This window comes from Phacochoerus africanus, chromosome 13, assembly GCF_016906955.1.
Source record: "Phacochoerus africanus isolate WHEZ1 chromosome 13, ROS_Pafr_v1, whole genome shotgun sequence".
NCBI classification, from domain to species: Eukaryota; Metazoa; Chordata; class Mammalia; order Artiodactyla; family Suidae; genus Phacochoerus; species Phacochoerus africanus.
In genome coordinates, this window is record NC_062556.1 from 7,185,629 (window position 1) to 7,206,047 (window position 20,419).

At 44.1% G+C, this 20,419-nt stretch overlaps 1 protein-coding gene across 1 annotated transcript; it reads right to left on the reverse strand.

Moving 5' to 3' along the window:
- Positions 1 to 3,289: 3,289 nt before the first annotated feature.
- On the reverse strand, positions 3,290 to 8,429 carry HMGB1 (high mobility group box 1). The gene is made up of 5 exons (XM_047755793.1): positions 8,279 to 8,429; positions 6,014 to 6,177; positions 5,660 to 5,805; positions 4,994 to 5,168; positions 3,290 to 3,929 (listed from the first exon to the last, which is right to left on the reverse strand). Exons 2-5 carry the CDS (start codon positions 6,161 to 6,163, stop codon positions 3,753 to 3,755), a joined length of 648 nt encoding a protein of 215 aa, XP_047611749.1. The 5' UTR covers positions 6,164 to 6,177; positions 8,279 to 8,429; the 3' UTR covers positions 3,290 to 3,752.
- Positions 8,430 to 20,419: the final 11,990 nt, after the last annotated feature.

Below are 20,419 nucleotides of genomic sequence, written 5' to 3' on the forward strand. Positions count from 1 at the left end.
TTGTGTTTGGGTGGCTCTGAACAAATGGTAGTAGCTCTGTATTTTAATTCCTCATCTTTTAAATGGATAGGTTATTTCATGGAGCCAAAGAATAATCAGTAAAAATCCTGATTTATCATAAAAATGGTGAAGTTTCACAATAAGTATAGCCTTGGGGTAGGGGTCATTATCTGCCAAATTCTTCAACGCATTTATCTGTTGACTAAGTCATTCTACTTTGAGGTATCCAAAGACCTACACATCTAACAAAAATGTACACAGATGCTCACTTGCTAGTACTAAAACTTAGGACTAGCAAGACAGGAGACATGAATGACCAGATGTATTATGGAGCATCACACTATGAAATTATCACTTTTGTGTCTGAATTGTGTGATGAAAGAAAAAAAAACAAAACCCTACATTATAAAAATGTGTTAAGAATCTCTCTAATCCCTTTTCACTGATTTTCTGGCCACTGTTGCCTTTGTCTCCATACACTGGACCCTACCACTCCTCATATTGACAACTTAGAGATCCATCGTAATTCCTCGTGTTGCCCAATCTGTTACTTTTCAGTGGGTGACCAATAAATCCGGCTACATAGAAGGTCCATGCCAATGGACACACCTAAAGGCCTGAGTGATTAGGCTGCCTCCTGGTAGATGCCATCTATTTCACCCTCACTGCAAGATGGCCTTTATATATTGTGGACTGTGCCAAGTTAAGTTATGCCTCTCATTCCACATATGGTCTATCATTAAATAGCAGCATTCCTAGAACAGAGCCACATTTTGCCTTATTCCTCCAGGGAGCAACTTGGCTTAGACCCAGGGAACTTCCCAAGTTCCGGCAAGTGTTAGCACTGCTGCTCATGTCTCTGCTGTTAGAAGGGGACAAGACATGGACCAGTTTGCATCTTTTGTTGCATGGGTATCCAAACCCGTTTCCTGGCTTCTCTGTCGTTTTTTAGAGGCATTCCGAGAGTCATTTTAAAATGACAAACATAAAATAGGAAAAAAACTTTTAAATAACTTTCTAAGCTAATTTGATTTGTGCACATTTGTAGTGATATCATCACATGCGCAGTGCCTGGCAGGTAGCTCTTTTGAGAAGTCCTTTCAGGCCTCCCCTACCAAGGAGACCTAGGTTTGAACTTTTGTCATAGTTTCTATGATACCAAGCAATGGAGTTGGCCATACTTTCTATCCAAAATCTGATTTGTTGAACAGCTTCTGGCACACAGGACACACACAAGATTTCCTTTTTCAGATTTCACTCTAAGAAAATTAATGAATACAGCAAGTATCAACACCTGATGGACGATCCTGAGAACAATTAAAAGCCAACCAGCCAGCAACAGCTCCCAACCTTTAGGAAACAATTACTTTGGTTAAGTTTTAATCAGTTTGTCAATTTTACATTAATTTTTAAATGCAGAAAATTTAATACTAAAACTTAATCTTTTGAGGTTAAGAAAACTTTTATACTTTAGTGCTGTAACTGTTTCTAAACATTAAAATAGTTCCTATGCATTAACCTTAAAAAAACAAAACTCCAGTTATACCAAGGTTTTACACTGCATTATCTAAATCGCCTACCTCCATTTGAGTTTTGGACATCCAAGTTTCAGGGTGTACTGTTGAAACACTGAACAGTTAGCATGTTTTCAGACTGAAGAGAGTCCATGTCTTCCTGTCAACATCTGAAGCCAGTTAGTTGACCCAAAAAGACTTTGTTCCCAGTTTCTAAAGTTCCTTGAGGCAGAATTGAGTTTTAAAGGGATCGCCTACAAGCTACAGACAATGGTGACTCTATAGCTACAGTAAACTCCCATGTAAATCAGACAGCTACTTGTTCTTGACTAAAAATGTAATTTTGACACGATTTAAGCTTTTCTGTTGAGGTCCTCTCCTTTAGCTTAGAAAACCTAAGTTTAGATTTATATCACTACCCCTGTTTTTTACTTACGTGTGCCTTGCTTTAGGAAACTATCCGGTTTAACCCAGTATTCTGAAAGTTAGTTCTTCCTCATTTACATATACAGCAGTCTGAGAACACATGGAATGGTTCACAAAATCTTTTGTCAGCCCACTTATAAGGGTAAACAGTACTTTTAAAGGGCAAAACTTTGCCAAGCCCTTATACTTATTTAAATGATGTTGCTAAGAGGTATTACTGAGAACAAGATCAAAATATGTATATAACAAAATCTTTAAGTGAAAGCCATTTAACTAATATTTAAAACCTCTGCAATTATTAGTTTATTAGTATCATCCAGGACTCAGATGTTCAGTATTCCTCCTGAAATTACATAAACAAATGCAAATGGAAAGAATCCAAGTCAAAATTATATAACAAAACAGCACTCCATCACAAAAGCGTGTAAAATTACAAGAACGCTATTTTAAAACACTGGCACTTTAAGAGAACGATAATCTCGAAAACCACAAAATTGCCAAATTGTTCCCTACACTGTTAAGCAGATAAACATATGACCCTAATGAATGAGCTTGACTTTTGTAAAGAAAAATCAAATTCAAATAAATCAGATAATTCATACTGAGATACAAAGTTTAAGTGTCTTCTTCCCTCGTGTCTGTTTTGGTTTATACAGGGGCAAACCATGATATAGGAAAATATACCTGGTTTAAAATGTGGTATACAGTTCTAAAAGTTGGCCCAATTAATTAAAAATACCTTTAATGGCGGGTCTCAAGTTTCCTCAACAATCCATATTTAGATAACAGGAGAAGACATTTACAGCCAGCACTTTTTTTTTCCCCAGAGCTTTGCTGGGACTAATGTCAACAAAAAAACATAACACGGCCGTCTTGTATTTTAATCTCACGCTTTTGGGGATACATTCTCAGGTCTTTAACTTGGGAACTGCAAATATAACTGCCATTACATGGTAATGGGAGTTAAAGAATGTAGAGTCCTCATGTAAAGATTAGAACATATTTTCTATTAGTCCTTCAAGGACAGACTTTCAAAATGTTTGATTCTAATAATCCCATGCTGTGAGTAGATATGTTACTCTTCACTTTGTAAATGTAACTGGGCTAGGTGAAATCTGATTATCAACCGATCAAGATTTGAGTTTCAGTTATGGATGAAACTGTCTCAATTCCAACTTTTATTACCCTCGTCATGAGTATGCAGGGTGTATAGACAAAAGCTTTTTATCAGCTAAACTATATGAAAGATAAACACTGTAATAATTCGTGTGATCCAAAATGGGCAAAAGCAAAAGACTAGCCTCCCCTTAAGAAGAAAAATTTCAGACCTATGAAAAGGACAACAATACTAATAAAAAAAATTGTATTTACTTAGAAGCATTCAGAATGTCAACAAAACAGCTGCAACTTTTTTTCTTTTTTTTGCAATTACAGAGTGGTATTCAGTTAACAGAACAACAATTATTTCGTATAAGCTGCATCAGAGACAACTGAAGATGAAAAAACTACCAACCCCATATATAACTAATTTGTGCTGTGCACCAACAAGAACCTGCTTTAAATTTCCATGCCAATTTACAACCCCCATACTGTACCAGGCAAGGTTAGTGGCTATTGAAAATACCACCAGGACAGGGCTATCTAAAGACACATTCGGTAGTGTGTTAACTATACAAAAAAAGACACTGTACAGTTTAAAAACAAATCTTACACAGCCTTACATTTCAATTTTTTTTCTTTAAAAGGAGTGAGTTGTGTACAGGGGGGTTAAATGCTTTATAGACAAGAAAAAAAAACTGCGCTAGAACCAACTTATTCATCATCATCATCTTCCTCCTCCTCCTCATCCTCTTCGTCCTCCTCCTCCTCCTCATCCTCTTCGTCTTCCTCATCTTCCTCCTCTTCCTTCTTTTTCTTGCTTTTCTCAGCCTTGACGACTCCCTTTTTTGCTGCATCAGGCTTCCCTTTGGCTCGGTATGCAGCAATATCCTTCCAAAAATACAGGCAGGGAAAAAACGGTAGGAAAGACAAAACAGTTAAGTAAGGGGTGAAATAAAATATGGCCAAATCGTTATGAAAAAAAACGAGATCCCAAATACATTAAAATAACCACATATCTTAACCACCTATCTGCAGACTCACTCTAACTTGGACTTTGAGAAAGGCATGTAAAAATACTACGAAATTATAATCAATAATCTATAACTCATGGAATGACAGGGTCTAATATTTGCATTGTTATGCCTCAATGAAGTACAATTACGTACCACGTTCTAACTCTGGTTTATTAAAACTAGAATGTAGAGACTGATTAAAGGGTAGACACTGCCACCTTCTGAATGCAAAAAAGCGTTCTACAGGTTTATATTGTCAGACCCTAAATCCATAGAAGGAAATTCTGCCTTAGGAAAAAAAAGGTGATTTGCCACTGGGCATACAATTACGTTAAGACACACCTAAAAATGGACACATTTCTCCAGAATGACTAAATGAGCTAAAGTCTAACTTAGTATTTCAATTCAAAGTATAAAGTGCTATAACTTTTTCTTTCTTATATCAACTTAATGTACAGATCAACAAACTTTCTAACTTAATAGTTTTTTCTTTTAATCTAAGGGAAGCAACATACATGTCTCAGGGTGTTTATCAAATATACAGATCTATATTATTTTGCCCAACCTATTTCTGTGGGTCTGACCACTTAAAAAATAAAAATCGCTTGACTCAAAGTGACTACCAAAATTTTTATCAATCTACATACTGGAGAATAACAAAATCAGCATAAAGGTAGGCAGCCTATGCCTGTGTCAAATTACGTTAAGTCAAACAACATTAATAACATATTTGACCTTCTATATTCTTTGAAAGATGGAAAGGGACTTAAGACCACAGCCAATGGCATACTGAACAACTGTTAGACTAAAAACTGCATCACACCTCAAACTCTTAGAAACCATAAAACAGGAAATTAAGATTAAGTATCAAGTGTAGTCATTCATCTAACATCTGGCGTACCCTTTCAGGACTACACCAAGCAAATCCATACTTCCTACCTTTTCGTACTTCTCCTTCAGCTTAGCAGCCTTCTTTTCATAAGGCTGCTTGTCATCTGCAGCGGTGTTATTCCACATCTCTCCCAGTTTCTTTGCAACATCACCAATGGATAGGCCAGGATGCTCTCCTTTGATTTTTGGACGATACTCAGAACAAAACAAGAAAAAGGCCGAACTAAAAAGAGAAATTCAATTTTAAAATTACGAGTTTCAAACAAGTATATTGTATTGCTATGCAGAAGTTGCTTCTAATTTTACCATGCATTTGACAGGGTACAAATATCATAACAGGTTAAATATATCTCATAACCAAAGCTTAATTACATAATTAACTTATGATACTAAGTGAACATATACTATTGATTATTGCTAAGAGTTCCAAAAGAACATTCTGAACATTATTTCAGTTGGATATTCCTCAAGAAATAAAAGAATGAGACCAGAATTACATTCAGATATATTGGGTGAAGAAAGCCAGTATCTAATTGTACTACTCTGGCTAAAACGGGCCATCCAAGTTTTATTTACAGTATTTAAAAATACCAATAAGAAAATATCAGCTACGAAACTCTCACTACAGGCTCCAAGTCCACAAGGTGACTTGCTAAATTTGTCTGATTCTACCACACAACGCTTCTTGAAAATAAAAACAGGCAAGTTACTTACGGAGGCCTCTTGGGTGCATTGGGATCCTTGAACTTCTTTTTTGTCTCCCCTTTAGGAGGTATGTAAGTTTTCATTTCTCTTTCATAACGGGCCTTGTCCGCCTTTGCCATGTCTTCAAATTTTCCTTTCTCTTTAGCAGACATGGTCTACAAAAAAACAAATTGGTAAACTTAAGTTGATAATGAAATTTTAATAAAATGTCCTAAGTATTAAAATGAATTAAACCAGTGTCCTTGACTATTTAGTAGCCTGCTCTATCACCACTGGCATTATGCAAATTGTACTGAGGCTTTTAAAAAAAATTCCAGTTAGACTTCACTCTTTATTACCTTAGTTGGTCTTAAGCCCTCTTACCTTCCACCTTTCTGAGCACTTCTTAGAAAACTCTGAGAAGTTGACTGAAGCATCTGGGTGCTTCTTCTTATGCTCCTCCCGGCAAGTTTGCACAAAGAATGCATATGATGACATTTTGCCTCTCGGCTTCTTAGGATCTCCTTTGCCCATGTTTAATTATTTTTCTAAAAAAAAATTTAAATATTGGTGTTAAGAATGAAATTTATGGTACTTAAGGGCATTTTCACTTGGGGAGTGAATGAAAAAAAAGCAAGGCACTGGTTATTTAATACAGCAATGGCATTAACCCCTCATAATATCAAGCAAGAAAATGGCAGTGATAGCCAATTCCTAGAAAAGGCCACACCAAGCAAAGAACGGTTCTTCAGTGTGATCTGAAAAAAAGTATAGACACAAGGGTATACTCATACAGCATTTATTACTTGTCTGCCTAAATCTGTTCTGGACGAACACCCAACCGGTCACTAAAAGAAAAAAATTTAAAGGTAAAAAAACGATTTTAAAATCAAACAAAACTGAAGGTCAGAAAAGTAATGCTTCCGATACATGGATCTGCACCACGTAAGGAATAAATAGGTAAGAGCCAACGTGAGTAGACCTTTCCAAATCACGGGCCAAAATCACCGCCCATCTAAAGTTTTCCCAAGGATTACTTTAAAATATTCTCTGGCACAAAACTTTGCTAGGAGGAGGGAGCAAGGGGAAGCTCCGGCGCTCGGACCCAGGCTGGGGGTGGCGGTGCTATTTGCGCGGCTGCCACCGCCAGGCAGCTTCCTATCGCTTTGGCCCCGAGATGTATTTCAGTTCTGACTAAACACGTCCGGTCTGAAGTTTCTTCGAGTAAACAAGGATGAGGGACAAAAGCCACTCCTGCTCACAGCTCGCTCTCCCCCCCCACCACCAGGGGAGTGTTTTTTTAAAGCCGTGAAAGTTGGGGCGCGCGCGGGGCGGGCTCTGCACACCTTCCCGCCACTGGGGCCCCCCGCCCGCCAACTTCGGGGCAGCGAGGGGAGGCCGCCCGGGGCGGCGGGGCCTCGGCCCGGCCTCCAGGCCGGGCGCCGCGCGCGGGGCCGCCACGTGCGCCCGCCCGCCTCCCCGCGCAGGCCCGCCGGCCTCCCCCATTTTGTCAGCTCGGCGGAGGGAGCAGCCCCGCTCGAAATGGGGGCTGGCTCCGCCCGCGGCCGCCGGGCCCGGCGCGCACGGAATGGCCGCTGCGCGTCTTCCCCGCCTGCGCCGCCGCCGCCGCCGCGAGGGCGAGCGCGAGCGAGAATATGGCTCCTTCCCTTTGTGTGTGTGTGTGTATGTGTGTGAGCGTGTGAGTGTGTGTGTGAGTGCGAGCAGGCGGGCGGGGTGCGCGCCGCGCTCTGGCGCACACACTCGGCCATGACGGCCGGGGGGAGGGGCGGGGGGCGCGCGCCGGACCCTCCCCCTCCCCCCGTCGCGGGGGGGGGGGCGCCCCGGGAGGCGCCCCCGACCCGCCGCTCCCCGTCTCCCTCCGCGCGGCCCGCGCGGCCCGCCGCCCCCGCACGGAGGACGCGGGGCTGCGAGAAGAGGAAAAAAAAAGTTGCCTCGGAACTGCTGCGCCCAGCTCCCCCGCCCGCCCGCCGCCTTGTTTTCTCTCCAGCCAGCAGCGCCGGGCCGAGTCAGCCATGTTCCAGCGAGCGCCGCGGCGCCGCTCCCCCCGCCGCCGGGCCGCCGCGCCCGGGCTCGGGCTCGGGCTCCGGCTCGAGCCGGCGGGCCCGGCCCCACGCCGCCACCCCCGACCCCGGCCCTGGCCCGCGCCGCCACCGCCCGCAGCGCCCGCCGCCGCCCGCCCGCGCTCGCCGCCGGCGCCCGGCTCTGCGGCGACCAATGCAGCCGAGAAGCGCCGCCCGCCCGCCCGCCGCCGCCGCCGGCCCGCCGCCCCCCGCGCACGCCGGCCGCCCGAACGCTCGGCCCAGGGGCCGAAAACACGTCAAAAAATTTTTTTAATGAAAAAAAATTTTTTTTGCGCCAGTCAGCGCGGACGCCGCCGGGGGTGGAAACTCGCGGGGCGCGGGGCTCGCGGCGCCTCGGGCGGCCCGGGGGCAGGGGCTCCAGCGCGGGGCAGGGCTCGCGGCGCCCGAGGAGAGGCTCGCTCCGTGCGCAGTTCCCCCCACGGTCCCCCCTCATTTGCCTTTGTGTGGATCCTGACCCGCCGGCTCCCGGCCGCGGGGATCCGGCCGCCGCGCGGGGTGGGGAGCTGCCGGAGGCGCCCTCCCCGCCGCGGCGCTGCCCCAGACTCACCCTCAGCGAGGCACAGAGTCGCCCAGTGCCCGTCCGGCTCTCACTTGCCCCGGCGCTGTCTCTATGGAGCTCAATGTACTGCAATGGCTGTGAGAGCGGGAGCCAGACGCAGCCTCCTCACTCTCTCCGCTCTGTAACATTACTCTCCAGCCAGCGCGGCTCCTATTGGCTACCGCCAACTCACGGGGTTCTCTCATTGGCTCGATACCTCCCATTGTCCTGACCAGAGCCCGTCTGCTATTGGCTGTCTCCGGGGACACGTCATCAAGGATTGAAACAGCGCGCAAATCTGAATGTGTGTGTATGCCGGGCAAAGAGCTGAGGCGGGAGAGGCAGAGGCAGAGGCAGCAGCTGCTACGGGAAAGTAGAGCTCTATGGTGTATGTGTGCATGTGTCTAACCCAAGCCAGCCCCACACCGGAGCGGCCGCCGGAGCGAAAAGGGCCTGACTTTTCCACAAGTGTCTCCAACTCCACAGGCAAAAGAGACACCCACAGGCCTCCCCCCCCCTTCTCACCCGAAACTCACTTCCAAAGCCGTTGAGATTAGAGGCCCCAGACTTTTAACAGACCTTCAGAAGTGAGAGCGACAGGATGAGATCACGTCCCCTGAACACCGGGGTTTCTACTCGTGCAGAGGGGCGAAGGCAGCCAAGATTCGAGCTCCTCAACAACATATGGTTGCATTACACTTTAGATCTCTGGAAAGGCAGGGCTTTTCCTATAAGAAAGTGACACGATCCAGTCAGCCGGTTTGCAAATACCCCTTTTCTGGGCTCCGAAGCCCGTGCCGTCTGGCTTGCAGAGCAGCTGAAACCTTGACTCACTGAACAGGCATTTAGTTTCACCCTTTTTCTTGATTTGATCGAGTTTCACAGCTTGTCTCGAACTTTTCATTTAAATACAAAGCACTGTCTTAACTTCCTGGAAATCAAATCATTATTCTATGTAATTAAAGCACAGCCCCTTCGTTTTGATATGGGGTACTCTAGCAGGAAATGTTTGCGAGGGCCTGCTAGAATTAGCAAATTCATTAGAGACCACATCTTTAACTGTTTGGCTGTTTTATTTGACTTGGTGTGGATTACTGTTATAATCAAACGAATCCTTGTGATGCTATCTTTCCCTGCCATCACACCACTTAGTGCATCCATGTAACTGCTCTAGGATTACAGGCGTTGTTGGGATATTGTTACCTGGAGGATTAGATGGAGGCAGAGAGTGCACATACCCAGATCCACAGGGCGCGGTTTCTCTAGCTCACCAGGCTGGCTGGTGTTACTAGATAGACTTATTATGCCTGTAAAGAAAATGTGCTAGCCCTACTATCCAGCTCTGAAGACTCTACGGTTGTATCAGTCCTTTATGAAACTTTTATCTATTCCTCTGTAGCCTGCGCAGGCCACACCCCTATTCAGTTATAACAGACTTCCCTTTTTTGCACTCTCTAATGGTATGTTTATACACTTCTACATCCACCCCCTCAAATCCTCCAAATGTAGAAGGCCAAAGTCAAAATTCATCACTTTATTATGTTCCTTTTATTTTTTATGTCCAATCTAACCATCTATAACTTAATGTATTTGTTCGACTTTATTAAGCTATTGGAGGACAGATTTAGATAACCTTCCCTGACCTATGATTTTAATGTTTATTCCTTCTTTTCAAAATATATAGTTTGTCTTTGGGATTGCACTCTTGGTGAATGGACAATGCCAACATGAACATGAAAAAGTGTATAATATTAAAGAATATATAAACCAGTATAATGTACATTCAGTGTTTGAAAAGCAAACCTCTAAAGTTAACTTTGGGAGTTCCCGCTGTGGTACAACGGGATAGGCGGCATCTAGGGAGGGCTAGGATGCAAGTTGGACCCCCGGTCTGGCACAGTGGCTTAAGGATCCAGCATTGCTGCAGCTGCAGTTTAGGTGGCAACTGCAGATCAGATCTGATCCCTGGCCCAGGAACTTCATATTGCCAAGGAGTGGCCAAAAAAAAAAGTTAACTCTTGGAGTTGCCCTGTGGCCCAGTAGGCTAAATATCCAGCATTGTCACTGCACTGGCCTGGATCACTGCTGTGGTGCAGGTTCGATTTCTGACCCAGGAACTTCCACATTCTGCAGGCACGGCCAAAAATAATAATACTAAAGCTGACTTTTATATTATTTTCACATATATTTACTCTTCTTTACTTCCTTCTATTAATCACATTTAATGCTTTATTTAAATCTAGCTAATTATTTCAATTGTTTTATCTTCTCAATGACTCTATTACAAAAAATTCATGAGAATTGGAGTTCCCATCATGGCTCAGTGGAAATCAATCTGACTAGTATCCATGAGGACTCGGGTTCAATCCCTGGCCTTGTTCAGTGGGTTAAGGATCCGTTGCCTGACGTGAGCTGTGGTGTAGGTCGCAGACACAGCTTGGATCTGGTGTTGCCATGACTATGGTGTAGGCCAGTGGCTACAGCTCCGATGCGACCCCTAGCCAAAATTTAACTATTATTTGAAGACAGCACTACTGATATCTTCCAGGAGCGGTATTAGCTTTGCCCTGGCCCCACCACTTTTTTTTAAGATACTTTTACTGGTTGTCTAGAACAGCTCACTCCTGCCAGGGTACATTTAGGGTTACAGAACATTATCGCAATGGGCCCATAGAGGCTTCTCCTTCAGCAGGATGGGATGGTGAATAACAGGCACTGGATTTAAACAGACCTGGGTTCAAATCCCAGTGCTGCTACTTACTAGTTTTTTTTTAAATTTCTTTGTCCTTTGAATCTCTTAGCTATAGTGCAGCATTTGTGGTCTAGTGGTGAGCCTTCTAAATCTCTCAACTATAAAATGGAAGCGACCAAGGGGTTGTTATAAAGATTTAACTTTTTTCCCCTCCGAAGGTTTAAAATTATGTTATGCAGATCCCTTCAACCTCACGACTTAGAAAACCTCAAGTGCAGTTAGCCTTTCTTCATATTTTAATTTATTTTATGAGGGCAGTGGTTGCAAATGTAATCAAGTTTTGTTTTTATTTTTTAAATTCTAGCCTCAAACAGCACTAATCTTCATCCAGTCTAGTGACAGGACCTTCATTTATCCCCAAGTATAACAAAGGACATGTCACAGAGTGGTAAAAGCCCCACTTACGGAGTTCCCGTTGTGGTGCAGTGGTTAACGAATCCAATTAGGGACCGTGAAGTTGTGGGTTCGATCCCTAGCCTTGCCCAGTGGGTTAATGATCCAGCGTTGCCATGAGCTGTGGTGTAGGTCGCAGACATGGCTCGGATCCTGCGTTGCTGTGGCTGTGGCGTAGGCTCTGATTCGACCCCTAGCCTGGGAACCTCCATGTGCCACAGGAAGTGGCCCTAGAAAAGGCAAAAAGACAAAATAAAATAAAATAAAATAAAAGCCCCACTTACAGGCACATTCCTCATCTTTGCTTTTTGCAATATGAAGGGGGGAACAGAAGAGGGAGAGACACTTTTAAGCAAATGCTACACCTTCTAGTCTAATCCTGCAACCTTAATATTCACCTATTTATGATATTAGACCCTCTCCTTCTGCAACATAAATTATTAGCCACAACTCGGCATTTTAAACTTCAGGGTTATTGGGGGTTTTTATCTCAACTTACAGAGTTACCTAATTCAAAAAGCCTGAACACTCTCTCCCATGTCCAACGTAGCTAGCTGAATTACAGATCTTCATTGACATAGTTTATGCCCGTCCTGAAGCCTGCCTTTAAGACAGGTGAAGTGCCGCTCTTCTGGATCTCATAACATTTGGGGCATTAATTACTGTGCTCACAATTGTAATTATCCAGTTATGTGTCTGTCTGTCCCATTGCACTGGAACCCTTAAGGACAGGGACTCTTATCTTTGCATCTCAAGTCCCTAGCAAGGTGCCTGGCATATAGCAGGTCGTAAAAAAAAAGTCTGTTAAATAAATGAACTAATAGCTGAAAGAGTACTTACTGCAAATTATTGTTCTAATCTTCCTCTTCCATCTTTGGAGAAAAACATTGGGGTATTTCTAAACTAGAAGGCAGGAAAACAGAATCATAATAAGCAAGGTTAGGATAAGAAGATTGAGGATAAGTGTTGATTGCACCTCATTCTTATCACTTAAAAAGGGAAAGAGGGAGTTGGGGGCTGGAGGGAATCTCAGATATAGACAAACACATATATTTGTAGTATTTACCAGCTCCCAAGTAGGCCAAGGTTATTCCCAGTTGGATACAGTGAACTATGGCAAGTCAAGTAAAAATTTATCACAGAAAACTACAAGAACGTCTGCCCAAAGGTTGCTAGCAATGGGCACTTAAAACTTTAATGCAAAAAAGAATACAAAAAGCAGACAGGGGGCTGCAAGTGTTTGGCTGAAGGATATTAATTCCTCCCCATGCAATGAATCCTAAAGTCAGGCTATGTGAATTCTCTTGTTGTCTCTCCTTCCCGAAAAGGGCCAGTTCCTGAAAAGAAGTAGAAACAGTAAACCGAAATGTCTGAAGAGGTCAACCGTAGTTAGGATCCTGTACACTTAAACCCCCCCCTTTTTTTTGGATGCTGAAAATAAAGGAGAGAGGAATTCAGGAAGAGAAAAGAGTACAGGCTGTGAACCAGGATGCTGAGCCCCAGCCCTCACTCCACCACTTGTGGCCTGCAGGAGCCACCAAGGGCTGTGCTCAGTTCCCCCATCTCTTACTTGGGGGTAGTGATGCCTTTGCTCACTTGCAAGGACATTACAGGATTAAATGGATGGGCAGAGAGGTGGTGCTGTTCCGGCAGCTCGTGGAAAAGGGGAACTTGGTCCTGGGCTGCTTAAGTGCTTCTGCCTCAGCCCGAGTCTTCTGGCCGAATGTGCCTTGCAGGTGGCCGAGTCAGCGGCTTCAGCTGTGCGCAGCGTGGATGGCTGATGCAAAGAAAATGGAATGGAAGTGCCTTTATACCACTAAGACCTCTAGAATTGGAAGAGTTCACAGGTGAAAAAGGAAGAAAACTTACACCTTTTCTTAATAAGGTGCCTGTTCTCTGGTTGGCCAAAGAATGGTAGACAGGAAGAGGGGAAAGGTAAGAGTTGTTATAAAATGGTAGTCTACATTCAGAAAAGATCTTGATCCCAAGAATCACGTCAACAGGTCAAATTCAGCTGCCCTATCAGAAGGGCTATGAACCCTAAGGACAAATGTCTTTTTTATTTTATTTATTTTTATTTTTTTAAGGGCTGAACCTGAGGCATACGGAGGTTCCCAGGCTAGGGTTCAAATCAGAGCTGTAGCCGCCCGCCACAGCCACAGCCACGCCAGATCCGAGCCATGTCTGCGACCCACACCACAGCTCACAGCATCGCTGGATCCTTTACCCACTGAGTGAGGCCAGGGATCAAACCCGCATCCTCATGGATACTAGCTGGATTCGTTTCTGCTGTGCCACAAAGGGAACTCCCTAGGACAAATTTCCTACCATCCTACTAGGATGGTTATAATCAAAGAGACAGACATAGCAAGTGTGAGGGAAAATGAGAAATTGCACCCATCATACTCTGCTGGTGAGAATGTAAAATGGTGCAGCCGATTTGGAAAACAGTTTGATAGTCCCTCCAAAGGTCAAACACAGAGTTACCATATAACCCAGCAATTCCACTCCTAGGTACGTACCCAAGAGAAACACAATCATGTCCACACAAAAACTTGTACATGAATGTTCACAGCAGCAGTATTCGTAATACTCAAGAAGCAAACCAAATGCTCATCCACTGATGACTGGAAAAATAAAATGCAGTGTGCATCTATGTGATTGAATATCATTCAGCCATAGAGAGGAATGATGTACCAACACATGTTATAATGTCAATGAACCCTGAAAACATGCCAAAGAAAATACACCAGTCACAGCCCCCCACATATTGTACAACTCCATTTATCTGAAATGTCCGGAACAGGAAATATATAAAGACAGCAAGCAGACCCGGGGTATCCCAGAGTTGGGGACTGGGGGCAATGCTGATGAGTATGGAACTTCTTTTAAGATGAAGGTATTCCCATTGTGGCTCAGCGGTAACGAACCCAACTAGTATCCATGAGGATGTGGGTTCGATCCCTGGCCTTGCTCAATGGGTTAAGGATCCAGTGATGCTGTGAGCTGTGGTGTAAGTCACAGTCGTGGCTTGGATCCCTCACTGCTGTGGTTCTGGTGTAGGCCGGCAGCTGCAGCTCTGATTCAACCCTTAGTCTGGGAACCTCCACATGCCGTGGGTGCAGCCCTAAAAGAAAAAAAAAAAAAAAAAAAAGATGATGTTCTAGAATTAAATTATAGTAATGGTTGCACAAGTAACTCTGAAGGTACCCGAAATCATCCAACTTACATGTGAATTATCTCTTGATAAAGCTGTTTATTTATTTATTTATTTATTTAGGTCTTTTTGCCTTTTCTAGCGCCGCTCCCGCAGCATATGGAGGCTCCCAGGCTAGGGGTCTAATCAGAGCTGTAGCCAATGGCCTACGCCACAGCCACAACAACATGGGATCCCATCCGTGTCTTCGACCTACACCACAGCTCATGGCAATGCCGGATCTTCAACCCACTGAGCAAGGCCAGGGATCGAACCTGCAACCTCATGGTTCCCAGTCGGATTCATTAACCACTGCGCCACAACGGGAACTCCGATAAAGCTGTTTTTTAAAAAAAGAACTAATGTTGTATGAAACAAACACAGAATGGGACAAACACTCCCCTCTTGCCAATTTTGCCCAGTACTTTCCTGCTGCCCGTGGCATCCACACCTCCTGAAAACGATGCTCTTCTTCCTTTGGCAGAAATGTCTTCTGTTAGTAGAGCTATACATTCTGTACTTAGAGTGTATTTTTGCTACAAAATAATATTAAAAGAGCACTCTCCAGGGGTACCTTGGGAGGTTTTTCCTAAGCGCCCTGAGGTGACTGCCATGAGGGGTTCGGTCGGACGGTGCAAACGCAAAGGACTCTGGCTTATCCGACACACAGAGGTCCCATTTGGTCAACACAGTAGATGCTGGATTTTTTGCACATTACAAAATCTTTTGAAAAATCAGATTTCTTTCGAAAAATCAGAGATCTGAGAAGCTTGGCTCCATGTTTGGGGAGGGCGACGGTCCTGTGGAGTGGACAGTGGCTGCCCCCCTCCAAGGACGTGAGTGATCTGTCGGCTGCCGCAGTCCCCACCATCCCCTAAGCACGTGACCTGCCTTCTCACCCGCCTGGCCCCTGTGGACATGTGAGTTTGCAAGTTCTGGCTTGGGTCCTTCGGACCTTCAGGACTATGACCTGTGATTCTGAATTTTTTTTTTTTGTCTTTTTTGTCTTTTGAGGCCTGCACCTGCAGCATATGGAAGTTCCCAGGCTAGAGGTCCAATCGGAGCTGTTGCTGCTGGCCCACACCACAGCCTAGAAACACAGGATCTGAGCCGCATCTGTAACCTGGGCCACAGCTCATGGCAACACCAGATCCTTAACCTACCGAGCGAGGCCAGGGATGGAACCCGCAACCTCATGGTTCCTAGTCGGATTCATTTCCACTGCGCCACAACAGGAACTCCCCGAAATGTTTTTGATCAGAGGTGCATTTTCTAGGAAACATGTATTATGATCACACAGAACACAGGGTGGGAATCTGAACGAGAGGGGTCCCTCAGGTGAGAACAGAAGCATTTTGGGGGCTACACAGGCACCATGTACTCCTGAGGAGGGTCAGAGTCTGGCTGTGTGGCTGATGATGGCCTACAAGCCCAGACAAAAGACTAGAGAATTTTTTTGGGCGGCATGTGCAGCCTGTGGAAGGTCCCAGGCTAGGGGTCCAATGGGAACTGCAGCTGCCAGCCTACACCCCAGCCACAGTTGCATCTGTGCCCTAAACTGCAGCTCATGGCAACACTGGATCCTTAACCCACTAAGAGAGGACAGGGATGGAACCACAATGGGAGCTCTGAGAATAAGCTTTATTTCTCATCTCTCTCCTGTGTGCTCATCTCTATATAGAAGTGATTTCATCTAATCCTCACAATGATCCTGCACAGGCTGCTTATCGCTCTTCTACAAATAATTCTAAAGAGGCACAGAGAGATCCCTTAAGTTGTCCAAGGTTACACAGCTAGTGAGAAAGTAACAATATTGACCCAGTTTTGACTCCAAGGTTAGTTTTCTTCACTAAGCCGCATGAACTTCCAGTTATTAGCTTTGCTAATGAAATTTTTAAAATGATCACGTTTTCCCACCTAAAAAGACCTCATATCCTCATGGAAATCTGACATTGAGTCTACAGGCATGGCTCTCAAGGTTTTTGCATAGGACCCATACATTCTGCATATATAAAACTTGAAAAGGGAGTTCCCTGGTGGCTTAGCTGTGGGTGCAGCCAAAAAACTCTGAAAAACCAAACCAAACAAAAAACCTTGAAAAATATGGCATGAAACAATACCTATTGTTACTGTGATGGAGTCTGACTTTTTTTTTAAATCCTAAATTTACTTTCCAACCCACCAATGCGCCCTGCAGTTCACAAAATATCTCACTAGAGCTGGAGTCAGGAAGCCCTGTTTCCCAGCCAGGGGAACGTCAGGCCTCAGTGACAGGTGTGGGTGTGATAGAAGGGAGGAACTGGCAAGGAGAGATGCCTGGCATCCCAGACCTGCGGCCAGAGCTCCCAGCCACCCAGTGATGCTGGTGCCGAAACCGTAGGACTGTCCCAAGCCCAGGGGAAGACTCTGCAGACCAGAAAGGAGGGTCCCTTGCTCTGCCAGGGAGACCCAGGACAAAAGAAGGTGTTCCAGGTCAGAGACCTCCAGGAAATGCAAAGGGGATGCCTGCAAATTTCCAGGCCGAGGAGAGAAGTCTACCAGACCTGATAAATACCTGTATCCCCTGGCTGGTTCATCCCCTTGGATTTGTTTTTGTCAGAGGCCAGAAGCACAGGAGTCCCTTTGCCAGGAAGCTGCATCAGTTGGGAAGACAGCCTCACCTCCCAAAGTACCAGGCCTTTCTGTTTATTTATTTATTTATCTTTTTTTTTTTGCTCTTTTTCAGGCCTCGCCTGAGGCATATGGAAGTTCCCAGGCTAGGGGTCCAATCAAAGCTACAGCTGCTGGCCTATACCATAGCCACAGCAATTTGAGATCCGAGATGCATCTGCAACCTACACCACAGCTCACGGCAAGGCCAGATCACTGACCCACTGAGCAAGGCCAAGGATTGAACCCGAGTCGTCACAGATAGTAGTCGGGTTCGTTTCCGCTGAGCCACCACGGGAACTCCCAAGCAGGCAAATGGCTTGCGGAGCTAAACAGAAGGTGACTGCCAACCCATGTCTGTTGTTCACGAAGGTGTTAAAAAACAAACAAACCAACAACAACGAAAAACATGTATGCTTTTTTGGAAAGGTGGCTGTTGATCTCTGTTCTAAGGTTTCCTTTTGATTTCCAAGAACAGAAATAAGGAGGTGGGATGGATATATTCTAACATAAGTACGACCGGTAAGTTGATATTCACATTTGGAAACAGAACTCTGCCTTGGAAATGTTCATGGTGTATGACCAGTGATTTTGCCTCCAAAAGTACTCAGAAAATAATCAGAAAGAGGTAACAAGCACAAAGATCTGAGTAAGAATATTAACTGCAGAATTACCTATAATGTGGAAACACCCTAGGTGATCAATGAGGGGGGCTTGGTTTCATAAATTTCGGCCCATCCTCATGACACATTATGATTATTATGCCAATGTCAAATTGTTATGAGCACTAAATTTAATGCCATGTCAAAACATTCATAATACCTTGTCATGACAAAACAAAGTATTTTCAGAAGGATCCCTGGTTTGAAAAAGTGTGTGTGGGAATGCAAAAAAGACTGGAAGAATACTAAAAAAAAAAAAAAAAAAAAAAAAAAAAAAAAAAAATTAATAGTATTTATTTCTGGTGAAAGGTAATATTTATTTTCTCCTTATATTTGTCAATATTTCCCTAGTTTTCTACAACCAGTTTATATTACTTCTAAACTTAGAAAAACTCCAGTTTTTAAATTTTCTATAATAGAAGACTCAAAGATGCAGATCATTTTTAAAGACTCAGACCTCACTTTCCAGAAACTCTCCCTAGTAAAGAAACATACTACGTATATTAACTACATATATAGTATATTTATATATAATTATTATGTCTAGTATAATAAATATACTATATATATATATTTAATCTATTTTTTAGGGCTGCACCCACTGCATATTGAGGTTCCCAGCCTAGGGGTTGAATCAGAGCTGTAGCTGCTGGCTTACACCACTGCCACTGCAACTTGGGACCCGAGCTGTGTCTGCAACCTAAACCACAGCTCACAGCAATGCTGGATCCTTAACCCACTGGGCAAGGCCAGGGATTGGACCTGTGTCCTCGTGGATGCTAGTCAGATTCGTTTCCACTGAGCCATGACAGGAACTCCAAATATAGTATAATATTATATATATATACACACATATTAGACATTTATCATAGCCCTAAAGTAAAGGTGTCTCCATTGTCATTCAAAAGTGACCACCCTGAAAACACACATCAGAATCGGGTATCTGCTGGAAGGAAAAGGTCTTACCTCTCCTCACTACTGATGAGACAACTTTAATGACTATTTCCCTTTTCCTCCTAATTCAGTCCTGAGTTAGCTTCTCTTTGCCTCTTCTCTCTCTTACAGACCCCAGTGACCAACTCCGCAGGGAGTTTTAACCTCCATTCCTATGTAAATGACCCTGTTTCCCTTTCAGCCTTGGGATCTATCCTGGACCCACCAGGTACCAATTTCTCAAGCTCACCGATCTGCTCTGTAAACCACAGCCTTTTTTTCTGATTTCCTTAACTTGTTGACTTCCCACACGGGCTCCAGTTCTAGGGGTCCGAGCCCCCTTCCCCCATCACACCACATTCTATAACGTCTACAACATCATCCCAGCACTTCTGCATCAGCCCCCCACCTTTTTTTTCTTCTTCTTCATTTCTATTGCCCCCACCTCTAGTCCTAACCGTTACGATTTTGCGGATTAGAGCAAAGGCCTTGGAACCTGACACTCCTAGGTTAAATTCCTTGCCTGGTTCTAACAAGCTGTGTTACCTCAGGCAAAGTGAATTAACCTCTCTGAACCTCAGCTGCTTCTGTAAAGGGATCATACCCCTTTCAGAGGGAAGTTGAGCTTAAATTAGCTTATATGAATAAAGACCTGAGCCTAGTATGCAAATGGCTTAGAATGCTGTAAATGATCACCAGACCTCGGCTATTTTAGATTATTTAAAAAATTGGTATGATTAATAATTTTCCTAATGCATAAAACTCCACTACTTAAAAACTTTCCACTTAATTACACCATTTTCTTCCCAATTAACCACAAAATCCTCACCTGGCCTTCAAGGCTTTCCTTCATCAGGCAAAATTTCTCTCTTGCTTTCCTTCCCACTGTCTCCCAATTTCCGATCAAATTGGACCTTGTACTTTCCTACTTTCAAGCTTCTGGTCACACTGTCTCTTTGGCTTTGCAGTGTCCTTCCCCAACCTCTGCTGCTAAATTCAACCTCTCCTTTAAAACTTGGCAACCATTTATAATTCTCAGCTCTGTGAGTTTTTCCTTCATTTCTGAACTCTGTTATTTTTGGTTGCACCTTTCTAATGGCTTTTATAGTGTAACAAACATGACAATTTATTATTGTATATCTGATATATTACCTTACTCCTCGTTGTTTCTCCAGCACTCTTTGCCCATCACAGGTACTCAATGAAGGTTAGTTGAATGTCAAGATGAGGTTCTATTTTTTGTCCACAACTATCACACTGTTGATACGCAGTTTTAATAAACTCTGTCTAGAATTCCCTTTCCTTCATAGATTAAATTACAATCTAGTATGCTGGCTTTAGGGACATGGAGCAAAACCTATCATCATGTTGTCATTTCTGTTGTTCAAAATCAGTTTTTCTTTCTTTTGTGTATGTGTGTTTTGCTGCACCTGCAGCATGCAGAAACTCCCAACCAGGGATCAAACCCACACCACAGCAGTAACCAGAGCCACAGCAGTGACAACGCCAGATCCTTAACCCACTGAGCCACCGGGGAACTCCCCAAAATCAGTTGAAAGGGGCAA